This window comes from Thermobia domestica, chromosome 3 (assembly GCF_964235325.1).
Source record: "Thermobia domestica chromosome 3, izTheDome1.hap1.1, whole genome shotgun sequence".
Classification (NCBI taxonomy): Eukaryota; Metazoa; Arthropoda; class Insecta; order Zygentoma; family Lepismatidae; genus Thermobia; species Thermobia domestica.
The window spans coordinates 322,440,694-322,459,155 of NC_137456.1; the positions used below are offsets into that span (position 1 = coordinate 322,440,694).

Consider the following 18,462-nt stretch of genomic DNA (forward strand, 5'->3'; position numbering starts at 1 on the left):
CTACCCATTGTGCACTTTCTTGGCTACTGAATTTCACCGTATTACAGGTTTGTTAATGAAATAATTACTTATGAAATATGAACAAAATTGCTCGAATAGTTTTCAGAATATCAAACGGAAAACAAGTCACTTCAAAGAAAACACTACTACTTGTGAAATTTTAAAATGAGAACTTAATTTTACTATATTGTAGATTTGTTAATGGAACATTTATTTACAAAATAGAAACTTTTTTTTTTTTTTAAATTGTCCGTTTAAAAAAATTCCAAGATAAACCACCCTTTCTGGACTCTTCCTAGAGAAATGACTTTACACATAGTATAGAGTTATTAATAAAACGCTGTTACGAAAAGCAATCAAAATCGTTAGAGCCATTTTCGAGAAAAATCATCTATTTTTAATTTTCACCTTTCATTACATTGCCCTTATTTTGAAGACTGGAAGGAAATTCGACCCTTCCCATGGAGAATCTTATAAGCTTAAAATTTATCCGTGTGGCCTCTAGGTGAGTACATCAGGACAAACGGATATCGAAAAACCCCTTTTTGGGTACGCAGGGGCCATGAAACGTGTAAATCCTTGAAATCGCAATTCGATTCTTTTCCCACGATCACCATATTTTATCTCTTTATTATCGTCACTTGAATGTAAAAAAGTTGAAGAATAAAGATTAATATTATGGAGGATACCTGATCCTACAATCATAATCTTTATCCAAAAGGCTTCAAAAGATATTATGTACATTATTATTATTATTAGCTATTAAAGGGGACAAAAACCGACACACATTTGCTATAGTCCAATACTTGAATGATAACATTATAATAGTATAAAATAGTTACCCTATACTCAAATATTATTTCTTGGTTGCTGCAGTACTTATACAGAAAGCTGTAAAATTCATCAACATTCTTAAGAAGAGAGATTACTCAAAAATACGAAAAACCTGGACCAATGTCACAATTTCACTTCAGGGCGGCTGTATATTTTCAAGATATTACAAAATAAAAAATGTATAATTTATTCTCGACAAATTTGTAAAGTCAATTTTGCGGCAATATATGGAAATAACTTCACCTAATAATATTCCTTACTGGGTCGGTACAAAAGGAAGTATAGTGTAGTATTCAACCATTTCAAAAAATCTGTGTATTCTTCCGATTTAACTTAAGTGGATAACAAAGGCTGTCCCAAAACAACTGAGAAAATACGTACTGTCGTTTGGCAACACTACGTATAACTTTGACACGTTTGGTAATTGTTTAAACCGGTTATTCTAGTGGCAACAGCCACAGTGGGCATGTGTTTATAGCGCATGTGCGGATTGTTACACACAGTTGAGTGAGAGTTTCTATACCCCCTACAAGCTTTTGGGGTTTGTGGATGAGCAGAGATGTGCCATTAAGTTGTTGTCGAGTGTAGAGCCCTACAAGAGAAACTGTCCATCTTATGCAAGATCTACACACCAAAGCAGAAAGTAGTACTTGTAAATGGTTTAAATCACCTAATGGTAATAAGTTTGCCAATCTAAAGCAGCTGGAAAAGCCATGTTGATAGCATTCTTTGACTGTCTAGGTTTGCTTTATTGACATATTGTTTCCTCAAATACTACAGTAAATATTGATTATCACAGAACATTGCTGCAAACATTGAAGAAACATGTGGCATTAAAATCAACAGAGTGATGCAGTACGATAACTCCAGACTGCATACGGCCAGTACAATTCTTCTTTCCTTACAGGAATTAAATACCACACTCTTCATGTAGTTAAGACTTGTCCCCATGTGATTTTGAGTACTTTCCAACTTAGAAAAGCAGTTAACGCTGAACAAAATTTGAGACTGATTAACCAGTCATTATAGCTTGTGAGAGATTCCTAGCATTCAAAAAACACCAATACGTAGAAAAGTGGCAGAAATGCTGGGACACTTGTATTCGATTGAATAAGGAAATTTTTTTTTTTTTTTTTTTTTTTTTTTTTTTTTTTTGAAGATACGGTACGTATCGTTTTTCTTTCAATATTTTTGGGACACCCTTTGTATTTTACTAGTTTCATCTCAACGAAGTATTTAGTAGCTTTTCTGTCAGAGTACATATAAAGAATCCTTGCTATGTAATTTTGTTACATTCTATGAAAAAAAAGTGGTATTAACATAATTTTCATTAAATCTTCTGATTGCCTGTAATTGTATTACGACTAACTAATTATATTTTTCTTTCTTTTCTTTTTTCGTTAATAAAAAAAGTCCACATGCTCGTCTTTGAAGCATTTTCATAATCAAATTATTTGTCTTTTGGCCAAATTCCAGACATTTCATTAGAACGGCGAGAGAGAGAGAGAGAATATTGCCTATTAAAAGTCTCTATTTTAACGGATTTTTTGTAAATTAGACCCTTCAAGTTTGAGCAAGTCTACAAGCACTAACTAATTAGTTTGAAATGCGAGCTTCAAATCTCTTGTGAGAAATACAACATTCAAAACAATTATGGTTAAAGATCTATTTTCTGTGGCATGCTCACTAACTTATTTTCATATCAATGGCAATGCTACATTACAACAGCCAGAGTCAACATGATTATTTCGTATCTTAAGCCATTATTCCTCACACTCCTCTTTGCTATTAATCATAATAAATACTACATGCAGACAGCCAACACCAAGATTTGGTTCACATGCAAACTTACTAGTGCTGGACTCTTCGTATCAAAGTCAGCAATGATGTGGTGAACCTGCGACTAAAAACTAGTTAGCCAAAAATAATGTAATAATGTCCATTGTCTCAAAAACCACCAAACTGCTTAAGTTTGTACTCTATTAATAATCTTTTAAGTTTCTTATAGGAAGTCATGTATTTTTTATTGTTCTAAATGTTCTGATATAAAGACAAATAAACATGTATTGAATCATAATTGAATGAATATTGACGTTAAGATTATTAGGGATGGGCAAAATTGGAAACTGGCATTTCGTTTTTCTAAAACCGGTTCGATTTTAACCGAAACAGGTTTCTGATAGAAAATCGACATTTTTAAAAAAGAAACTTTTTTTTTTTGTTGAATTTTCAAAAACTGGTTTCGCTGTTGCTAAAATGTTTGAGAAAATGTAAAATTATTGAACATTCATACTGGAAATTCTTATCGTTTTTTTTATTCACTTAAATTTCCAAATATCATTAGCGAGGCCAACAACACTAGACTCATTAACAACCAACAACAATAGGAAAGATCTCGACGGAAGGAGTAAGTCAGGACCTGTACTTAATACCATTCCATATTTGCCTGCTGAAACGGGAAAGTAACCATAAAGAAATCTATCAGTGTGTTTTGAACTTGGAATATTCCGACTACCTCTTAGCCTACGTCCGATTTTTACAAATCTTATCTCGAATTTGAGAAGCTATCATCATCCAATAGATATGCTGAAAAACTACTATACCTCAATACTTGAAAGAGAATTTATTTGTCGTCGATTATGTTTTTTCAAAACAACGAACAAAGTTAAAAAATTATCTCCATAATTTTCGGGTACCTAAAACTCACTCTATGGCCTATGGAACCCAGAGGTTCAATGCCGCGTTCACAAAAGCTCTCCACTGACTTCTATCCTTAGCCAATTGAATCCAGTTTCTACTTTGTATTCCTATCTCTGCGAGATCCATCTTAATATTGTCCTCCCATCTGCGCCTAGGTCTTCCTAATGGTCGTTTTACGATTGGTCTTCCAGTCAAGACTTTGAAAGCGTTTCAACTTTCTTCCATTCTAGCTACATGACCTGCCCACCTAAGCCTCCTAGACTTGATGACCCTAACAATGTTGGGTAGACCGTATAAATTATGTAGTTCCTCGTTATGATGTTTCCGCCATTCCCCATTCCCGCTCCTCTTGGGTCCGAATATTCGTCTCAGGATCTTGTTCTCAAGTACTTTCCGGGTACCTACAAAATACTATACAATTAAGACGAAACATTTATTTCGCTAAATGGAATTTAAATGAGTACTATAAACTCACAATTAGAGAGGAATGAAAAAAAAAAAAAACCGTAACTGGACGGGTGTTAGTCACTGATGCCACTCACCAGTATGTTTAGAGCAAATAACAAGGCAATGTACATATAGAAAAGGTGGTATTTCGGTAGGAGATAGGGGGGATTAGATATATTAAGTTTGCACATGTCATAGATCTTGTTGCGGAACCTAAAGCGAAAACCAATACATTAGAAACTTCGAGAAAACGTAAAAAATATGAGATGAAAATAAACGTAACAATGACAAAAGAATATTGCAGCAAAGCGATCTGTACGACAATTATAGAAGTAGGAAGGGGAAAAAACATATTAAGTGACTAGTGTTCTGTATCCACGTAATAATATTAGTGAAGGCATTAGGCGAAAATGCCTGTACAATATTAAGCATAATGGTGGTATGCAACTCAATGAAAACCGTGCAATGTTGAGTTGACGGTCAAGTCAAAACTATTACTTCGGCATGTGGTTCAGTTGTCTGTCATGCTTAGCGAAACAATTACGTTATCTATTCTCCAAAATCGTATGGTTATAGTCACTTCTACCTTTCAATGAGACACCATGAGTTGTATATGGTATATGAGATTAAATTTGGAAAAACGAAAGCATACACTTATAATTATTTTAACAAGTGTAATGTATTTGGACACCAATGATACTAAATTTTTCGCATATTAAACACTTCTATAACGTAACAAAGTAAGTTGCTTATACAAAGACAAAGTTATGTAGCACTCACTTTGTAGTAAGAAATTAGTTTGTGTAGCTAAGGATCCAAATTCAAATCTTAGTGTGACACTTTCGTTTTTTAAATAATTTTCTAGGGCATATTTTGTTATAAAAATCAAATTTGTTAACTATAAGTGTTTACAATGTCATTAATTAAAACACATTTAAAAGCTAACTTTAATTTCATTTTACGTTACAATTTGCAACAGAAAATTAAAAAAATCTGTAATGTAAAATTTAACAAACGAAAAAAAAAAATCTTACGTGAATTTTATTGTGAAGTAAAACTTGCTTAGTACCGGTACTGATTCATTTACTATCATTTGTCTTAGTTTGAACTTGCAATAGTTGTTTCTCTAACGTCCGCACAAACTCTCAAACTTATAGTGAAATTATTACTAAATTTTCAAGATTCCGTTATTTGGCTTTGGCGAGAACGATAAATATATTATCAGTATCACACAAACCATATTAAACACTATCTTTATTATAATATATATAAAAATGAAATCGACGTTGTATGTCGCCTTTTTCACGACATAACGGCTGAACAGTTTGACACGTAGTTTTCGCACTTGGATCGAGATGGGATTTTATCATTTCATTTTGATATCCAACTTCTACAAGCTGGGGTAAATGATCATCAAAACGTAAAGTGAATAGGATGCTCAAATACGTAAACCCCGAGAACGATAGATAACCCGCACAACATAATTGTAATAAATGGTTGCAGACTCTACGACATGTTCTCTTCATATACAACTTTCTACGTATTTTATTATTATTAGGACCACGCTAATGGGCATTATAAGATTGTAACGTTATTAGGATCACACTAGTGGGCTTCTAAAATTGTAATGTTATTAGACTCACACGAGTGGGCTATGTAAATCATGCTACTTGGTCTTATACGATTGCAATGTTATTAGGACCACGCTAATGGACCTTATATGATTATAATATTAGTATGTACGTACGTTCGTTATTTCACACAATAACTCTTGAACGAAAGTGAATTTCTGAACCTTGTTTCCTGTAATAGATACAGAAAGTGATTATCTCGGTTGAGCCTGTTAATGGAGTCATCCGCTCACATCTTTACGGGCAACGCTAACTATTCATAATATCTCATTCATGCGTAAATGTAAGTTTCGCGTAACGCCAACGTACAAATCTCAAAATGGACCATATACGATACACGGTGTCTCCTTGCTAATAACAAAAGACTTTTTCATGAACTAATTCATTCCTTTCAACGTAAGATAGAGCCACGTTGTTTCAGCCAATGAACGATGCTACGTCTGTGTTAGATGATAATATGGCAGTATCCAAAATGAATTGTGGTCGTAATTTGAGACATGGACAATTTCATGCTTACCTTTGTTTGGTGTATTATTTACAGATTCATCTCCTGCATTTTCTGAGTTACCAAACGGAATATTACTTTTCTGGGGATTTCTAGAACTCGGTGGTCTTTGGTTCACATCCGAGGCACCAAACAACCTGTCATACGTACTATTTCCAGCCTTGTTTCGAGGCTGTGGTGTGTTGACATCTTCGGTCGCCATCTCGCTGAACACTGAGGATTGCATGTGGTTCTTCACGCGACGGGGAGTTGGATTCTCTTGATCAGCAGCGCCAAAGATGTCACTGCTGCCACCGCCGGGTGGTTTCAGGACCCTGGAAAATAAATAAAAGTTCATCTTAGAATATATATTTAAAAACAACGTACGCAATATTTTAAAATTATGCATTATTTATTTGATTTCCACATAATGTTAGAAAAATCTTATGTTGAACTGGTAAGATCTCAAACTCAATCTTCTATTTAGTAAACCAATCACTTGTATTTGATGCAATTATTTGTTTTGCCACAATCAATCATGCACAAGTGCATTTGAATTTTTTACATATCTCTTAAGCAGTACGTAAGCTTCATCGCGTACACATAATTTGAAATAATCAGTTGTTTAGAGAGATTTTCACTTTCGTTGGCTATTGAACCCAATAATAGACATTAATTACAATGATTGTTATTAGAAGTTTAACTATATATTCGTTTGATGTATCAACACACCATATTTTAATCTAAAACCGATTTTTGAAAGGAGCGAGCCAGCAGCGATTGCCAAACAGTCGATCGCGAGCTATTAGTATCGGAGTGAAAGAAATCTACTAGGGAACTCTTGAAGGAAGGAGAAGCATCGGGAGACAGAGACTCACTTGTCAGATGGTTGGACAATGTGCTGACTGACTTAAGAAAAAAGAAAAAAAGGGAATAACGACATGAAGAAGCAGAGCAAAAAACAGAGAAGAATGGAAATTATCCCGAAGGATGTCCAAGTCCTACAAGGACTGTAGTACCAATGGGTAAAGTAAAAGAAGTGAAATGACAGGGTGGACAGAAAGGGTGAAAACATCGATGAAACCCACGGACACGATGTTGTGCGCCACGAGATGGCTTGGGATCGAAATACGAATCCTTTGCATCATAGGTGAGTGGTCTGCCATTGTGTCAGTATTTCCCTTAAGTTTCTTGGAGCTGTTCTTTCGTCAAATATGGTGAACTGTGGGATGCTCCATTCCGTAATTCATTGACTGTTTCTTCTTTATTACATTAGCGGGGAGCACAGTAGTTCAGCAGTACAGCGTTAACCACTGGTTCGATCCCAGCCCATCTGATTTTGCAGTAGACATTATTGTCCGTGAGTTTCCTCGAGGTTCTCACGTTTCCCTCCACAGTTTTATTCCACCAATACTTTCATATACATTACTTTCACTAACCCCCCGTCTCCTTTAGTCTAAAACGCACCACCATGGGACACTAAATTTTAAATTTAACTTAATTTCACCCATTTTTATTAGGTTAGCAAATAGAGATCTTCAGGAATCTTAATAAATGGAAAGCGTATGTTGTACTTATAAATGACCGGAAATTCATGGCGTTCATAAATGCCATTCATCAAGCATTACTATCAAGGTTAACCTTGTAGCTACTGCTTCGTTACTTTCACGAAGGAGGTCAGAATAAACTTAATACAATAAAAAAAGTAACACAAAAAAGAAGCCTTAATGTACGCACTGTTGAATACCTTATTCGAAACAATCCACGTGAGCGAAGAAATGTGTTAATGATACTTTTCAAGGATTACATGGAAACATAATATATTCTTTGGAATTTCTTACCAGAGTAATAGTTACGATTCTTGCTTTCTAATTAAACTCTATGTTTAATGAAGTAATCTTTACAGTGGGTTCCGAGTGAATCAGTGGTCAATTTTTACTTTAGAAGTGTTTGGTTTGGGGTTTGATCCCAAGTTTTGCTAGTGGTTTTCATATTATTTTGTCATTTAGTTTAATTTTCACTATAATTTTTCACTGTGTCGAACTGTAACACACTGCACCGGATATGACACAGAACATTCAAATAGTCATTACTAAATAATAACAAAGATAGATTATTATTATTATTATTTTGGCAGTAGACCCATTTTGGGCTCTATATTTTCCAGCTGAGGTAAAGTCTTAATATCTACACATTTCTCGAGTTTCCTTCGTACAGACACACGTAGTAATTCAACTAATACTATTTTGTAAAACTCAACGAAAATAGAAAGATTTGCACCTGACAATTTTGTCAAGGCATTATCTCGGCATTTGCACTGTTAAATAAGAAAAGAGCTAAATATTAACAGAAATAGCAAGTAAATCGAGATCTAATTAGTACTTCAACTATTTCACGTCAAAATCACGATAGTTTATAAAAATTGCTGCAAAACGAAAACACACAATAATACTTTCGAGAACAGCTTCCAAAGTAGAGCTTAAAAGTACAGAGAAATCTCTGAATAACGGAGACCGATGGAGCACAGATTTGTCCGCAAATCAAAGGTATAGGTTATAAAGAGGTTTCATAAAGTCAAGTCAAAATGCTTTATAGCCTAGAAATATCAAATGATCACCTGGGTAATGAAGTTACTTACATAGTTCTTGGTTAAGAGGTATCCAATCTCAATTAATTCTCAATCTATTCTTCTACTCCAGTCCTTTTTGGACAACGCGGGAAAGTAACTGGCCACCTTACCCCTGCCCTACTGGCCCCACCTAGCTACGTTGAGATAAGTGGACTATAACTTGCCTTGGGGCAGAAACTAAGACAGCAATTTTTCACCTCAACATTCATTGGATGACAATGAGGAAGAATTACGGTATCCGCTACTAGGAGTTGAAGACAGATTCTACCTTTTTTTTTTTTTTTTTAACCAAGCAAATTCTTTAACGTGATACACATTCCAAACTATGAAGAATATGGCTTTTTTCTTTTTCTTTTGGATGGTATAAGAAGTTCTTTAATAGAGCTACAGCAAATGTTCCACTCTTTAGAAGCACCATCTTAAGTCTTGCTTCAGTGCCTCACAAAGCTCTGGTCATTCGCTTCAGTCACGATTTTTTAGCACTTGCGACTTCTACGTATACACACGGAGAGCACACTTACACATTAAGCAGCCACATATGCATACTTGCGGACTGACATTGTCGGCTACCATATGTTGCTCCAGTCTCGAAAAAACTTCGAAGACGCAAGTAGAAACGTAACACATTGCTTGTGCTAAAATTTTAATATTAATCACGTTCTTCTAAAGCCGAACCACAATGACTTCTGTATGACACTGGATTTATTATCGACATAAAATGAGGCAATATCTATCCATAATGATTTATCCAGAATTATAAAGATGTGCATAAAAAGAAAAAAAAATCTTTGGATGCCGAAGCATTAAAACAAGGGCCTTCAACGCACTATCCAAAAACGCAATTCTTAATATGAAAATCAGTCTAAATTATAATAATAAAAACATTGATACCAACATCTTGTTAGTTCTAAATACCACAGTCCTATTGAAGGCCCGCCGCTTTCTAGCAGGTTGAAAATCCCTCTATTTAAAGGATCTATTTCATCTTTCGCACGTCTATAAGAATAAATCTCTCAATCTGCCTTGGTTCAAGTCATCATAATTGGATATATATATATATATATATATATATATATATATCTTCTAATCTAATATAAATAAAATAAAGAGTTTGTTTGCTTGCCTGTGTGCGTCCTGGGGACCAGACGAGTGGACCGAGAGTTACCAAATTTTGTTCAGGGGTACCTTGGCCCAGGCCCCAGGTCAAAACGATCCCCTTTTTTCAAATTTCGAACCAGGGGGTCTCAGGGGGGCGTTTACCGGAACCGGCTTGGGAACCAGATAAATTGACCGAGAGTTAAAAATTTTTGTCAAAATTCGAACCAGGACATGTAAAAGTAGTAGAAAATGACATATTAGTGTCAAATTCATAGTTTTCGCGGTCGCTAAAATCAATGGTGAATCTCCGATCACATTAACTTCCAAATTCACGCTATTCGGCTCCGGGCCGGGGGGAACCGAGACATATAAAAGTAATCCAAAATGACCGATATTAGTGTCAAATCCATAGTCTTCGGGGTCGCTGAGATCAATGGTGATACCCCCACAGGCGTTGACTTCCAAATACAGCCCCCGTGCGAAGCATGGGTATATTCATCTAATATATATATATATATATATATATATATATATATATATATATATATATATATATATATATATGGGAACGGTTTTACCCGTCCCCCAATGTTGAAGACAGATTTGCACCCATGTACTGTATATGTCTTTTTAACTTTGAACGCCCGAACATAAATATCAAACACATTCGGAGCATAATCTTTCGTAGGCGTTCGTTTCTGAACGACCGGTCAAAAACGCTCCCGATACAGAAAAATATGACTACCGTTCAGTAGCGGATATAGAGTACGACTTTTGAGGAAGAATTTACACCACCACCACATATATAGATTATTATATTCTTATTACAGCAAGCAACACAGTAATTACAGAGATATAGGTTACGTAGTTAGTTTCGATATACTAACATTGTTAACCCAATTAATTAGTTTTAATATATTTCTCTTTTCTTATTACAATTCAGCTCCCATTATTATTTATTACTTTAAAATTAGAAAAAAAGTTTCATTCATTAGTCAATCGTGTAAAACAATGAAGATTCTGTTGAATTTCGTTTACGACAAAAATACAAGGTGAGGTAGAAATAATTTATTCATTAAATCATACTCGCGTTTCTTGAGTAATCTGACTTATGCACCACCTGCTGTACCTGTCTGCGACACATTGGAAGCAAATAATACTATTAGGAAATTATGAGTTCGGCAAACACTGAATTTCTATTTAAGCAATCTACACAGATTTAAGTAATCTACCGGTAATCTAGAATACAGAGGCAAACGTGATCCAACTTTCGAAAGCACTAAAAAAACGAGTGGATGTGTAAAGAGTGATCCTCAACATTGTGAAAAATCGAGATATCTAGCCAATATTCTTCCGTATCGGTGTGTAGAGAGCAACATGTTTTATTGCTACTGGTTGCAAATGAACTTGACTGTTTCTCGAGGTGACTCGCAATTTCGTTGAGTTTTGGTGTGTACAGAAATATCTGCCCTTTCAAATCTGAAATATTGGAGTTACCTCATTTTACACACCCACCAGATTAATATATATTATTATTATTATTATTATTTAAAATATCAACGATATTAACTTGACACTCTCTTGACGAAATTTTGTGTACGCCACTGTTAGAATAGAAATAAAACTGGTCTCCATATGTATTTTACTTAGTTAACAAAAAAGTACACACATAAGCAGTGACGGACTATATCACTTCATTGTCTTAAACGTAAATCCGCCCGTTTCTATCGTTATGTCAGGTCACGGTGTCTATAAATGGTGCCGCCATTCATTTCTCACAAATGTGGGTTAAGCATAAAAATCGTTAAAAAGAAAAGCGAGAAACAATTTTCATCTCCAATACGATAAGTACCTGCCAAGGCTCACAAGTGTGAACACAGTGAAACACCCACCTGTTAAGATGATTTCGAAACAACCAACTCCCGCACTTAGATCATAAATACAAACATATAACAAATTAACTTAAATTAAACGAAATTACTAGAACTTGCCTGTGATGGCAGGGAGAGCCATTAAATTCGGCCCCAAACAGATCATGACATTCACCACCAGGAGGCTTCATCACCCTGGAACAGCAGCAGTGGATATAGAATAACGGCGATGGATCAGACCAAAATAAGTTTCCCTCCTTATGAAGTACAAAACACTAAATAAGTTATTGTGTGCGTTATTCGTAAGTGTAAGACTAGATTTGTTTAAATAAAGTGGCCATCTACAATTGATTGATTGATTTGTATATTCGTCCTTTGTAGCAACTAGGAAGTGACCTACAGTTTAAATTGGCATCTGAACCATTATAATGTGTTCAATGCTCTTCTCGCACGGGAAATCGAACCACGGACGTCGTGGTAAACTGATGATATAGATTATTGGAGAAGGTTAGCCACATTAATCTTGCATATTTTTTTTTAAGCTATGTAGCACTTAAGTTATTAAGACACTGTACCACGAACTTCAGATTAGAGCCTATTTGATAGCACCTAAAATGCCTATTTCAAAATTATCTCGATCCAATTTCCAGAAATCTTTTTTTAAAGGATTTTTTTTATAATAACGCGTAGAATATTATATCTAATGAGGCATTCCAATAAAATGCATATAGTCTGAATCATTATCGATACCTATATTATTCGTGAAGATGACTACAAAATGTACTAAAGTAACATCTTTATAACCCGAAGTTTATGTGCTACAGGCCAATGGCGTATTTAAGGGGGGCTTCCGGGCTTAATCCTCCCCGAAATGTTATGTACTATATTAAAATAAATGAAATATCTTGCAGAATTTTTACATTTTCAGGAATAAAGTTAGCAAAGCCCCCCTCCCGAAACAAAATCGTAAATTCGCCACTAGCTACAGGCTAAAGAAGGATAATATACAACTGAATGACGAGGGAAGCTTGATGAAGATATAAGAAGAGAACCCTGAGTAAACTAACGGACACGATGGTGTTTCCCGAAAACTCACAGATTCCAGAATCGAACCACACACCCGACGTATTAGAGCTAAGTGCTCCATTACTCAGCCATTGTTTTCTCTGATTTACGTGAGTTTTATAATCAAAAATAAGGAAGACAAATATAATATTTCAAGTCAATATACTTGGCCGAACTCTGGATATTCTGGTCTATGCATAAGCCGATTAAGTATTCCTAATCCTAATAAGGACCAGAACTTTCATTTAACATACGCATCTTATCAGTTTGGAGCCCAAAGGGCTGGTGCATTTTTTTTTTAAAGATTGAAGATCACCTATTTCCAAGAACCAGACTCTTGATATACCCGGCATTATTGTATAATGATAATACGGGCTAATAGAAAATTATGAATCGTAATAATCATGCCAACAATAAATTTCAACAATCATCAACACAATAATAATTGTATTTCAATAGCACTGTTATCGTTAAGAAACTAATTTTATGATGTAATGCACGCTTCAATAGGTTGTTTACAAGCAATACTCAGCATTATGCCGTTATTATACTAAAAACTCTGAAAAACCAAAATTTTGGTTTGGACTCTGATGTTGATGTAAATGACAATGTGGCGTAGTGCCTAACATTAGTGGTCTACAGTTCGATCTCTATTTTAAGCACTAAAGCTTGTCATATGACACAGCCTCACGTAATAAAAAGGTACGTTTTAACAAACCAATCAATCAAAAAACAGAAAAAATATTTTCTATCATGCCTACTTGGCCTTTGAACGGGGAAGTTAATGGAAAAATGTGAGATAGGAATCTCATGCAAAACTACAGATCCAGGTCTCCTATAATTAGCTTTAATTCCACATTGTATCCCTATCACATTAAAATAAAAATCTCGTATATCAATAAAAAATCAATGAACACTCCCTCTTTGTGATTAGGGCTGAGAAAAAAGAAATGGGATTGCCACTTTAATTAAACAAAGCTATGTAAGAAAACGCGTTTTAACTAATGCAAAAAAGAAATATCAATGAAAAAAATCAAAATCAAAACGATAATTAATGTAGCTAACAATTGTTCTTTCATTGAAAATAAAGCTATGTTGGTAAATCAGTAATAGGCAGTGATTCGGTAAATTTTCCAATTGCAATCTTTGAAATTAACAGCAATAATTACAATCAATAAAATGAAAAAAATATGTAAATGAACAGCACAAAATTTTTACCAGAATACTGGTAGTACTAGAGAATACAAAAAAAGTAGCAGCATCTAGATTCCATAAATCCATAACCATATTCACAACAGACAACACACGGTTCAGTAATTTAATTTTCTTGAATCGGTATATTGTTTACATTGATTTCCTAGTTCTGAGATGAAAAATCAGAAGGCAAATGATAATGAAGAAAGAATCAAGTTTCTACCTGTTACTCATGGTGAATAAGCCTTCTTCCTCCGTCAACAACCACCTGCAACAACGCCTTTCTCACCACAAGACCACTACGATTTCATGTAAGAACCACTTCGAATTGTGTCTCACGGTTGATTCACAACCAAGTACAACACACGAATGCCGTTGGTAACGAGACTTCTACAGATTTTACGGGAGTCTTATATCTGCGATTCACGCTTCCACATCTGTGGTGCATGGTAGAGCGATCATGTCGGGCGACGGCCTAATCGTCGATCAGGTGAGTGCTCGTTCTAGCACCACTGTTTCTTTTACCCCCACCTTCAACGTCCTCGTTCCGGTAATTAAAACAGAAGCAGAACTTTAATGACAAACCCGCTAACTTTTATCATATGAGTTCCAGCTCGTAGCAGACGAAAGCTTATGGCAGCAGCAGTCAGTGTCTTTTGACGTCGAGAGGCGAACAGCCACTGTAGTAAGAACAAGGGCAAAGTTAGAAAAGTCTTAGCAGGATTCTTTTAGTCACACCCTGATCACATAGAAACCAAAGAAAGAGATAGGCGCTTTCTCAAACTTCCTGTTTTTCAGTGAGGCGTGATGTTTAAAGGTCTTATATTACATTAAGTGACGTAGGTCTTGATCAACCCGTAACAGACAGCTCTTTATCCAATGTTTTTCAATTCGGCGTTTGATTACTCTCCGGAGCCCCTTCCCACTGCTATCCAGTCATCCTTCCCGGAAACTTGATGACAAATGTTCACTTCAGTATGCATAGGACTCGTGATGTTGTGCAGGATGTGGAACAAAAACAATGGAAAAAGTAAACAAGGATTATATTCACAGGGATAAGAAAATACACAAGACTGCCAATTTGTAGTCTCTTTTCGTTATGGTTATACCAAACTAGTCAGCGTGTGGCGGCGATTCTCGGGCATTATACTTTCATGTGTGGATAATGAAATGAAATATCTTAGTCCCACACTTGCCCTTTACGCTAAAGGAGCCGGCTGACTAATGCAAGTGAATAAAAGGAAAGAATTGGAATGTGAATGTTTAGGAAACGGGAAAATCCGAGAAAACCAACGGGCACGATGGAGTTGACGCTGTCCATCATAAAATCGTCTTGCTGGGAATCAAACCAGAATCACTGCGCACCAAAGGTGAGTGCTGAACTACTGAGCTATCAGTTCCTGTTTTCCGATGCGTAATATTTATTACCACTCATTCTAGCTTGGGAACTTCTTGTATACATTAAAAGACAAATTCTGACCAAAGCATATATTAACTAATAAATAATAGCGTTATAGTTTCGGCAAATTAACTTTGTCTTCATCAGACACATTATCTGTCTGATGAAGGCAAAGTTAATTTGCCGAAACTGTAACGCTATTATTTATTAGTTAATATATGCTTTGGTCAGTAATATTTAAATTCTATAAGAGAGGGGAATTGCCGGTTCCATAGTACAGCACGAGGGATTATAGTCACGCGAATAGATGAACATCATTTCTCAGGGTGTTCTACTTCATCAATCTTTCCATTAACCACATGCTTAAAATAACGAGTCGTCTCCTTTAACCCGCAAGATATAACCATGGGTTGTTAAAATTTCATTTCATTTGAATTAACAGGTATCAAATAACCAACCGATCAAGGAAGCCGGAAATAATATTACAAGCCAATGTGGTGACCAAGCCATCACCTAGTTAAAAATGCGCCACCGAACTAGTCAAACATTACTGGGCTAATGCGACAGGGATTTGCCTGATAAGCTGAAGTAAACAGAATCTGACAAATATTCGACCCCCAGCTGGCGAATATGAACCTAATTAAGATGTAAGAATGCGGCGTCTATCACATCCAACTAGAAATATGACGTACTTTTAATTTCAACTTTGTGTGACTCAAGCGAAGGCAGTCTCGTGCAAAAGAAATAAACATAATTTATTAAAACATCTTGGTATTCGTTGTGAATTGGATTTTAAGGTATTGTGAGTTCCCGAAACAACGAATATATTTTTAACTTAGAAATAAGAAACCTTAAATTTTGGCCTAAGTAGAACTCGAACTTAGCTGGCATTCTAAATACAACGCAAATGAAACTGTATTATTATTATTATTAACAACTGCAGCGACAGCTTTGTATTGTTAGTACGCTTGTCTTTTGCGAGTATGATTGCATTTGATTCCCGGAGTTGACCTAGCGTTATAAACCAAAACGGGAAAACTATGCTTGAATTATCTTGCAGTAAATTCTGCTCCAAAAAGCCCAAAACAGTGATTGACAATCGATCATTCAATTAACAAGTCGTACATCTCTATAGCTTCACGATATAAGAAAAAAGGAGGTTCTCCCTTAAAGAAAAAAAAAAATCCAAGACGTAAGAATTACTTACAATGCAAACATATTGTTTTCCGGGAATCTCCTTGATTCATTAAACATCCTATCCCTTGTGAGTAGATTATTAATGTTTTCGCCATAGTTGCAGATCCCGGGTTTAATGCCCAGTCACAGGGATACTTAGGAAAGGCTTACACCTTAACGTTTTATGGTAGTGTTCTTGAGGCTAAAGGAAGTGGATGGTTATTAAAAGTAAATGGCGATGAAAAATTGGTGGAATGAGAAGGCGGAAGGAAACAGGAAATCCCAAGAAAACCCACAAGCACGATGTTGTTTACCACAAACTCATTTAACCTGGGATCGAATCAGGGACCCCTAGTACAAGAAGTGAGCGCTTTCCCACTAAGCCACCGTGCCCCAGGTTGTCAACTCAGAAAAATAAAATTACCAACACCAGCTCATAATCTTCAAAACATAGTAAGAATAATTGTATTTTAGACGTTTGAAATGTACAGTTGAACTAACCATTAGCATGACAGCTCATATGGGCTTGAGCCGTCCCATCGTCATCTATTAACAACCGGCCCAACTAAGTGCAGGCAAACGACGAACACGTGGTCAATGAGCTTCGTTTCCTTGTCTCTAACAGGCGTGGCAGGAGCTTTCTAGACCTAGTGACCTTGTTTTCACGTGGCTCCCCAGTTCGCCTCACGACGCTCGGTGGACACCGAAAATTGGGAATCGAGCCCGGCACCACGCAAACGTGAGTCCAACGCTCTAACCACCCGACTACTAGTTGAGGCTGACAAAAATACTGATCAGTTGGCGTGGCCCATTACGGATAGTACACAACCTACGCTAAACTGTAAATTAATGTCTTCACACTATCGTTGCTAAAAGAAGAATTTAAAAGCCCAAATAACATTTGTGACTTGGCACTGTATCATTCCAGTGTTCTCATAATATAAGACATTGCCACGACCACACTTATTGATTGATCTTGATGTGAGCACAGTATAGTAAATTCCGTGTTAAAGGAAAACCTAATAAACATAGTATGCTCGCGTTCACGATTTTGAACCTAACATTAACTGCCCATGCTATTTGAACTGTAACGCTCTAATAAGACAGGAGAACTTTATACCTAGCAACACACACATTAGTCCATATTTTTCTCTTCTTTTATGAATTACGTCACCTAAGTGACAGAAGAAGAAAAACACATAAAAATGGAAGAGATACATCAAAATTAATTATATTTACGTTTATTGTTACACGTAACGTGACATAAAGCAGAAATTATAATAAAGCATAATTTAGAAGAAACGTGATCCCCAATTTACTCGTTACCTTGTCATGTTTATACTACAGAATGTTAATTGAATAAACCGGATTTCACTAAAGAAACTGCAGGAAATTTTTAATTTATTACTGGATTCAACTCCGCCACACTTACGAAGTAGTAACAAGTTTTTGCTACCTAGAGTTTGTGTGCGTGATCTTTGGTTTGACTCCTGGGGCCTATTTGTCAAAGCAACTAGTCTTGTAATATTGTTTTCTGCAAGTTGTAAAACATCATAAAGGAGAAATTCTAGAATTAGAGTGGGGCCGCGGTGGCTCAGTGGTAGAGCGTTCACCTCTGGTGCTTGGGGTCCCGGGTGCGTGGGTTTTCTCGGGGTTCTCCCGTTTCCTCCCACTTTCTTCATTCCACCATTTCATTCATCACTCATCATCACCGTCTCCTTTAGCCTAACCGGCATAACCGTGGGACGTAAAACTTAAAGATTTCATTTCTAGAATAATAGTCACAGACACTTCTAAATACTAATGCTCATACATCAAAGTCGTAAATTGTCGTGTGCTGGGATTGAATAGGAACATCACACACCAAAGGTGAGTACTCTTGCCATGAGCAAACGTGTACTTAGGTATTACGTTTCGCAGAATGCATTTAAAGT

The 18,462-nt window shown here is 35.9% G+C and overlaps 1 protein-coding gene across 10 annotated transcripts in view; it reads right to left on the bottom strand.

The window, feature by feature from the left end:
- Nucleotides 1-18,462, bottom strand: part of LOC145681170 (microtubule-associated protein Jupiter-like) — a 406,534-nt gene that overhangs the window by 8,287 nt on the left and 379,785 nt on the right. For 4 of the 10 annotated variants that reach the window (XM_081752634.1, XM_081752635.1, XM_081752636.1 and 1 more), the window contains exons 2-3: nucleotides 11,815-11,889; nucleotides 6,130-6,431 (exon numbers count right to left, since the gene is read on the bottom strand). In XM_081752634.1, coding sequence (XP_081608760.1) covers nucleotides 6,130-6,431; nucleotides 11,815-11,889 — 377 coding nt within the window. Of the gene's footprint in view, nucleotides 1-6,129; nucleotides 6,432-11,814; nucleotides 11,952-14,176; nucleotides 14,647-18,462 lie in introns of those variants that run through there. The other 6 variants (XM_081752641.1, XM_081752632.1, XM_081752631.1 and 3 more) reach the window with 3 other exon arrangements.